The sequence below is a fragment of the Gavialis gangeticus genome, unplaced genomic scaffold, assembly GCF_001723915.1.
Source record: "Gavialis gangeticus isolate Ggan-Ray unplaced genomic scaffold, GavGan_comp1, whole genome shotgun sequence".
NCBI classification, from domain to species: domain Eukaryota; kingdom Metazoa; phylum Chordata; order Crocodylia; family Gavialidae; genus Gavialis; species Gavialis gangeticus.
In genome coordinates this window covers 86,748,418-86,756,659 of record NW_017728992.1, presented here as the reverse complement: position 1 = coordinate 86,756,659, position 8,242 = coordinate 86,748,418, and the positions used below count along the sequence as shown (strand labels likewise).

Genomic DNA, 8,242 nt, shown 5'->3' with positions numbered 1-8,242 from the left:
TTTACTAGGAGGTGGTTCATGCACACTGTAGTAGAAGAGTTGGATCAAAGATCACCTCTGATTTATGCACCATTACAGCTTTGGCTGTATCAAATGGCAACCCTAAGGAAACATTGGGTTCTGAAAAAATCCAAATAAAATATTTCTGAGCGTGCCTCAAAAATTAGTTTTAAATTAGTTCTTCAGTTAGCTTTACAGCAAGGCTTCCATGTCATTGCATCTACTCTTCCTTTGATTATAAATCAGTTCCTAGCATTGGGATCCCCCAAAAGAATATTGTCAGAATTCTAAAGGCGTATTAAATGATGATTTTTCTAAAAAATAATTTGTTTAGAATATTCACTATAGTAATGAGTCCGGTGACAAAGTTTTATGGAACTATGGTTTTGGAAAAAAAAACTTAACAAAAATTAAGATATGCCTACTTACCAGGAAGTTTCAGTTCTTGGCAATATCTTTTCTTTTATCTGAAAACTAGATATCTGAATACTGTATTTAGCATCAAGACCATGTTATGGCTGAGGAATTAAATAAAGAATTATTTGTGTGTTGAGAGACAAAATAGTTTAAAACCTTCCTGGAAAGGGCAAGCAAAACGATTCCAAGCAAGTGAATGGCTCTCAAGAGGGTATTGAAATATTTTTATGTAGTAATGGAAAATGTTGTAGGTACTGTTGCTGTGGTAGGAGGTAGTAGTTACAACCTGTGGGCTGGCAGAAATTACAGATGTAACACTGGAAGGAGAAAATAATACTAAAAATGAGTAGTCTCTGGAATCTCTGTGGCTTAAGGACAGTGGAATTTTCATTATCCAACAACAGTGAAACATCCTTAGTACTCACTGTCCATGCTCAAGAGTCGAACATGATGATGGGAGATAAATCAGGAGACTGAGAGAACTCAGGTAACATGCTGAATACATCACAGACTAGAACACTGTTGACCAGAGAGACCAAAGCCTGAGGCTACATTTTCACTGCCACAAAGAGTGGCTAAGTAACACAAGTTATCCATCTTACTGTAAAATCCTAGTGGAGTTATTACTAACCAGTAGGTTTTTTCCTTGATGTAGCTAGTGCACTGATTCCTATATTCTCCCTACCCCTGTACTTAGGGTTTACCTCTACTAGCAATATCTGGGTAAAAACTACAGTGCTGAGTATCTGCAAGAGTTTTACAAACAGATGTATTTCCTGTTGTAAAAACATACCTTTTGGGTAGTTTCATTAAACCTGCGGACATATGTTCACTTAGTGGTGCAATGGGATCTGCTTCCTGATCCCAACAGTTGTGCCTTCTGCCATGCCACATGTGCATGGCAAGATGTGTGATTTTTGGGACTGAGGATCAGATCTCAATTGCAACGTTACTACTTGCCAGTGCGGAGGGAACCCAGGGTTATGATCCTGGGCAAGTGGTCTGGATACTCAGTGAACTGGTGTAGTCTCAGGTCTAGAACCAACGGTCAGCTGATTGCTGGTCTCGGCCTTGGGACCACACAGGAGCCAGTTAGAGACATCATCTTAAGTGTATCATGCACGTGTTGTCTGGGGATTGTGGGGATTTCACATTTTCACCGTATGCATTATACCTTCTTATTGAAGAGATGGAATATTGGTCTCCAGTGTTGCTAGCCTGGCATATTTCACAGGGAAGGGATTTAGGTCCTTTCATTCTCTCACACAGTAGTAAAGACCAAAGGAGGGGGAGCAAAATGTGAGATTAGCAGCATTTTTATTTAAATATATGGTCAAACATTACTTTTCCTCAGGACTCCTGCAGTTTACGGTGGAAATGAATCATTTAGTTCTGGTAAACAGAGTTTTAAAAATAGAATTTAGGCCCTAGTCTTCAAACCAAGTTAAAGAGATTTTGGAGACTTACTATAATACACCTGATTTGTTAAACAATACTGACATCCAAAAGTTCAAGGTACAGGTAATAAATTCTTAATTGTAATTAGCTGGTAGACAGCCAATTTTGCCACAGAGGGGGTGAGCAGAGGAATCATTTTATGGGCCTGGATGGAATTCTTGTTTATTACAAGCTACACTGTTTCTTTAAAAGCTAATGCCATTTTATATTATTCTAATCCTTTTTAATAAGGGGACAATGATTACAGTATAAGCTACATATAGTAGGTTTGTCAGCAATCAAAAAATGCCTGACATAAAAGTCAAACTGTTAATCCTCCTAGTCATCACAAATACCACCAGTGCTGAACCCTTAGAAACTGACTGGGTCCAGTTAATTTTAAAGGAAGGTGTTCTGAGTGACAAGCCTTACTGAAGTGGGAACAACTGAGCTTCTGATTAGTAACAATGTAATTACCATTAATGAAGGCCTTGTCTGAGTGACATTATGATAAGCCTTAGTGAAGTGGGAACAAGTGAGCTCCTGATTAGTAACAATGTAATTACCATTAATGAAGGCCAAAAAGCTGAGAGCAGGCAGACTTAAAGTAGCTCAAGCATTGCCTTTTCTATGGAAATCAGTAGGATGCAACAGTTGGCAATTGCCACTTGCATGATTTGAAAGGCTGCTTGCTATGCACACCTGCATCTTAAGGGCCTATATTTTATTTGTATGCAGTAATGCCACAAGTGTGCAAGGCACTATTTGATAATGTAGTAAGATGCAGTCCTTCTCCATGGTGAACTGCAAGTAGTGTGGACTAGAAAAAAATACTGAAAAACTCATCCTGTTCTTTTGGTGGAAAAAAAAAAAAAACCAACAGGTGAATGTTTACATTTGGATATACACATCCTTGGGGATAAAACTAGCATGAGTCATTAAGTATTATCTCATCATCATCATTTAGAGCATGTGCATTTTAATGATGGAAGGAGGAAAGGGCTGCTACCATTTTACCCTTTGTGTGAAATGGAATTCACTTCAAGTTGTATTATCAATCATTATAGCAGTACTGTTTTGTGAAAGACAAAAGTAAGTAGTGATTACTAGAAAATTGTTGTTTTCTTTTTTCAGAGTGCAAATTCACCTGCACCAGTGGTAAATGCTTGCATCTTAGTTCATTGATTTGTAACCAACAGAACGACTGTGGGGATAATAGTGATGAAGAGAACTGTCAACTTGTAACAGAGCATCCACCACCCAGTATCTTCAGTTGTAAGTACATCTTCTCTGTGTGTGTATGCATCTGAATGTCCATGTCCATATTTGTGTGTGTATGGGACATGGGTCATTTAAAACAAACACATTTGTGGCTGAAATTTGGTTCACAAATTTGGAAAGTTTGGAAAGATGCTGGATGAAGTGGGAATGAAAGGTTGTATTTTCTGCATCAAGAGCAATTTGTAATATTTTTTTCTACATAGCTTTTCTGATTTCAGGAAGTTTCTAAATCTGGAAAATAGTATAATCTTTTTCAGTACTTCAGTTGTGAACATGATTATGTGATCTTATGGGACATACATAGTTACTGAGGTTATTGAGAAAGTTTGGTTCATAAATATTCAGGCTGCAATCATTTATTTTTCTACACTCCTGGCAAAATGATTTTATGTCAATTTCCCAGTTTTTATATGCTGTCGAGGTCAATTTAGCTGCACGAAGAAGTTATGGTATTTGTAATAGTTGTCCCTATTAAATGAATTTAATTTTATTCTGAGACCAGCATCTGTTTCCTGGCTGGGTTGAGTCTTAATTTATGTGTGTGTAGAATATTTTCTATTGCTAATTTTTTAGATATAAAAACCTTCTGATATAGAATGATAGCACCCATAATTGTTCTCTCTCTCTCTCTCTCTCTGTATTTTGCATTGATTGGTGCACACTGAGCTCTTGTTGTTTTATTTGTTTGTATTTTGGCATCAAACTTTCTGTAACATTTTACTGAAAAGCAAGAAACTGAAGATTTACAATTCAGCTTTTTGTAGGGAAAAACAATTTTCTAAAAACATCTCTGCTCAATAAGTACAGTAGAAGTGCCATTACCATGTTTCTTTTGCTCTGCTATGTTAAGGCACTGTATGACATAAAAAATTTTTCTCCTTGATGCTTGAAATTTCCTCTCCTGGATTGCTGTTGCTAATACAATGTAGCTCAGAGATGCCTTAATCTAGTAAGAAAATAACACATTTTTTACACCCTTTCTAAACTATGTCCTTCAAGCTAGGCTTGAAAATTGTTTGGCTGTAAATCTGTTGTACAGATCTACTCTTTTCACCACCTATCAGATAACTTCCTGTACCCTAGTAGAATGAGGCATGTGACACATTTTCCTTAATGATTAGTCCTGTTGGCAGCACAAACCATTTGAACCCTTGTTGAAGTAATGGGATAGGCACACCTATTTTAGTAAAGAATTACAACTGATATGCTACATTTTTTTAACTGGTTGTAGTTGGGGGGCGGGTCCCCTGGGTATTTTAAATTTCAACTAGAACCACTGAAAAATCATGCAATGTACAAAATAGAAATAAGGTAGCCAAATAAGTTTAGCCATACCATTTTTGAAAAGTGACTGGCTGTCTACTTCTACAGTGGTTTCAGAGATTTTGGACTCAAGAATGGCTGCTCTAAGATGCATTTTTTCTTGCAATATTCAACTCTTCCTATATGCAAAATTCCTGCTATTGTATGTAGCTTGTCCTGATCTGAATTTTTTTGTTGTAAATTAGATATGGTTTAACTTGTGTTTGCAGAAGTGTAGGTCTAACTTGAGGACCTTTTAGAAGACTGTAGTATTATGCAGTATTATTATATATTTCCTTTTTCCAATGATACCAAACCTTTAGCAATAACTCTATACCTATTAGCTCTAAAGACTGCAATGACAATGGGTGGTGTTGAGAGTTGGCTGCATGTGTAGAAGTTGTATCCCATAATTGACATCTTTGGGACTAACTTATTCTAGAGTTGTAATAATATACAAAAGCACCCATGGTCTAAAATGTCCAACATTGGTTACAGCTTCATTGAGTAGTACTGATAGGATTAGTACTTCAGCTCAAGAGTCATGTTGTTTTGGAGTAGGAGTCAAAATGCCTTTATCCTATATTAGTATAGTTCCGTGTTAGCATTCAAGTTGTATGTATATATGTGTATATATACATATAACATATGCTATATGTATATGTCACAGGTTTGTATTATGAGGAGACATGAAGGTAACTGAGTGGTTGCCTTCGAATTTCCATGTGGCACTCAAGATGATGTTTTTATCTTATGAAGCCCCAAATGTCTTTGTCAGCTGGTCCACAATAACATTGTTTATATCCTGGTGCACTTGTAATCATCATCCTTAGAAATAACATGGAGGAGCTAAAACCCTCCTTGAAGTGTTCTCAGTGCTACAGTCTACCTTCTTGCTGTGCAGATCCAGGGGCAGTTAACATACTAGAAAAGTGTTGAGGCTTGTTTCTTATCTCAGGCATTTAGAAGAACCACTGAATTAAATATATGTGGGGGTTTGAGGGTACTCGAGTTCATCTAGCTCATTCCCTTACTTTGAGACAGCGTTAAGTTTATGTAGACAGTTGTTTGCCTGATTTATTCTTAAATAGATCAGTTCAATGATGACTTTCACACCCTTCCTGGGTACTTGGTTCCAATGCTAAACTACACTTGGAACTGGATTTTTTGTCCTAAAATATAACCTAAATCTCCTTTGCTTCAAATTAAGCCAGGTACCAGCCATTTTACCCTCAATAGGCAAGGAGAATAATCGATCACCCTTTAACAAACTTTTGCCTGTTTGATAACTGTTATCGTGCCTCCACCTCACTCCTCTCTTTTCTAAGTTAAAAACTTCCTGTTCTTTCATGTTCTCTAAACCTCCTATCATTTCTGCTGCTCTCCTTTGTATTCTTTGTCCAGTTTGTTTACATCTTTCTTAAACTTCAGTGCCCAAAAATGGGCATGGTACTCCAACAGAGGCCTCACAGTGCTAAGTAGAGAAGAATAATTACCTCTTGTCAGTACTGTACCTAGACTCAAGGCAGCCCTGGGTGAACTTTTATTATTGGGCCCCTCTTCGCCAGAGATACTAATGATAAAAAAATTACATTTTCGGGCCCCTTTCTGTCAGCCCCAGGCGGCTGCCCAGTTCGCCCATGCCTGTGTCTGGCCCTGCCTCATGTGTCATACAGATGATATCCCTTATTAATACATCTTACAACCCCCCCCCCCCTCCCATTTTAACAGCATCACAACAAGATGGTTTTTAGGAAGGAGGATTTAATGTATTTCTAGAAACATTAGTGAGAGTCTCACCAGTGCTCTACTCAGCATTGGTGAGACTGCGCCTGGAGTACAGCATCCAGTTCTGGACACCACACTTTAACAAGGATGCGGACAAGCTTGAGAGAGTCCAGAGAAGAGCCACCCATATGATCAGAGTCTTAAAAGGCAAGCCATGTGAGGAAAGGCTGAGGGATCTGGGACTCTTCAGCCTGAGGAAAAGAAGGCTGAGAGGGGACCTGGTAGCAGCTTACTGCTACACTAAGGGAGCACATCAAGGGCTCGGTGAGTAACTGTTCACCAGGGCACTTGAGGAGAAAACTAGGAGTACTGACCACAAACTCCTGGAAGATTGACTGAGGCTCCACATTAGGAAAAAACTTCTTCATAGTCAGGGTGTCCAGACTGTGGAATAAGCTTCCTACAGAGGTGGTGCAATCGCCTACCCTAGAAATCTTCAAGAGGAGACTGGATGGTCACTTTGCTGGGGTCCCCTGACCCCCAGTTACCTTTCCTGCCTGATGATCTTCCAAGGTCCCTTCCGGCCTTACAATCTACGAGAGGGTTAACGATTAGCTTACCTGTGGTGAAATGGGGAGTCCTTTGTCATATTGGATATCGATATAAGATTGTGGATTTTAATTGATTTTTAAACCCCAGAGCACAAAATTGGGACTCCATTAGTAGAGAAATGTTTATTTGAAATAAAAGGAATAAACAAAAATAATGTATGGGGAAATACATAGTCTTAATGCAGTGGTTTTCAACTTGTGGTCTGCAGACACTTGGGGGTCCACAGACTACGTGTAAGGGGTCTACAAAAGATGACTATGATCAATCAAAAGTTTGTAAATACCCAAACTTACAATTCAAAGGGGTTTGCACTGCCATTTGAAATCTCCAGAGGGGTCCACAAATGAAAAAAGGTTGAAAACCACTGTCTTTATTGTAAACCAAAGTGAAAAAACACAAAAGCCAAGAGAAAAAATAATATGCCTTTAAACAGTGTTAAATGAAAGAGATTTAGTGGTATTTATCATCTGTTGGTCATTAAATACACTGTTAAATGATAGAAATGAATACTGATATGTTATGCAAAAGAACATTGTTATGATATGGCAATAGATCTTACGGCCTATTATCCTTTCAGCTTAGGAAATAAGTTTCTAGACTACATATTAAGTAAGGTTGCTAGGCTCTAAAGAGGTGACATTTTAAATTAAAATATTGTTCCATGCTTTTGCTCTGTATTTGTAATAGTAGCTCCCAATGAGAGTATTAGATAGACTTGAAATGTCCCAGCTGATAAGGTTTCCTTTGAGGATAGCAAATGCCTGATTGTTCATCCCTGTATCAATGACAAAAAGATAATTAAGTAATATAGAAGAAATTCTGAGGTTGTAAGAGTTATTTTCAAACAATCATTTATATCGGTTAGGATCATCATGTTTTTGCTCTATTCCAGCACCTTTTGGGAAGATGTATGCTGCTTCTCAAATGATTTACAGAAAATTGTGTTATTGAAACAATACGCAAATAGACTACAACGGCGCCTTGGTCTAACTTCCAGCAGGCCTGTGTCCCCATTCTCTCCCTTGGAATCACTTGTCTTTAGATAGTATACCTTGTCAGTAAGAAAGTGCTAATGGCTTCCTTCGATATTTCAAAGCAGCCCCTTCTCTTATTCTGATTCTGTATCTTTCTGTTTAAACAATATTTATCTGGTTTAACAATATGAAACAGAATGTTCCCTTGATATCCTCCCCTTCCCCCCAAAATAATAATAAAATAGATAAACTGCTTTAAATGTTCTGCTTTTATTTATCTAGACTTGATAACAATTAAGTCTGTTCTAAGAAGTGCATTCCTTAGCTACCAGTGACTTTCTCATTTTCCTGCTTGCCAGTAGCCACCTTCTGAATACCCTGAGGTAGCTCACTTTCATTTAATCTTTGCGACAAGGGGTAGAATGATAATTCTGAGACGCATCTGACACATGGACTGTACTACAGCATACGAGGGGAGGATTGGAGCCTGT

General features: G+C 38.0%; 1 protein-coding gene across 2 annotated transcripts in view; it reads left to right on the top strand.

The window, feature by feature from the left end:
- LDLRAD4 (low density lipoprotein receptor class A domain containing 4) overlaps positions 1-8,242 on the top strand; it is a 599,211-nt gene that overhangs the window by 291,469 nt on the left and 299,500 nt on the right. For both annotated transcript variants that reach the window (XM_019524913.1, XM_019524900.1), the window contains exon 4: positions 2,989-3,129. In XM_019524913.1, coding sequence (XP_019380458.1) covers positions 2,989-3,129 — 141 coding nt within the window. The remainder of the gene's footprint in view (positions 1-2,988; positions 3,130-8,242) is intronic.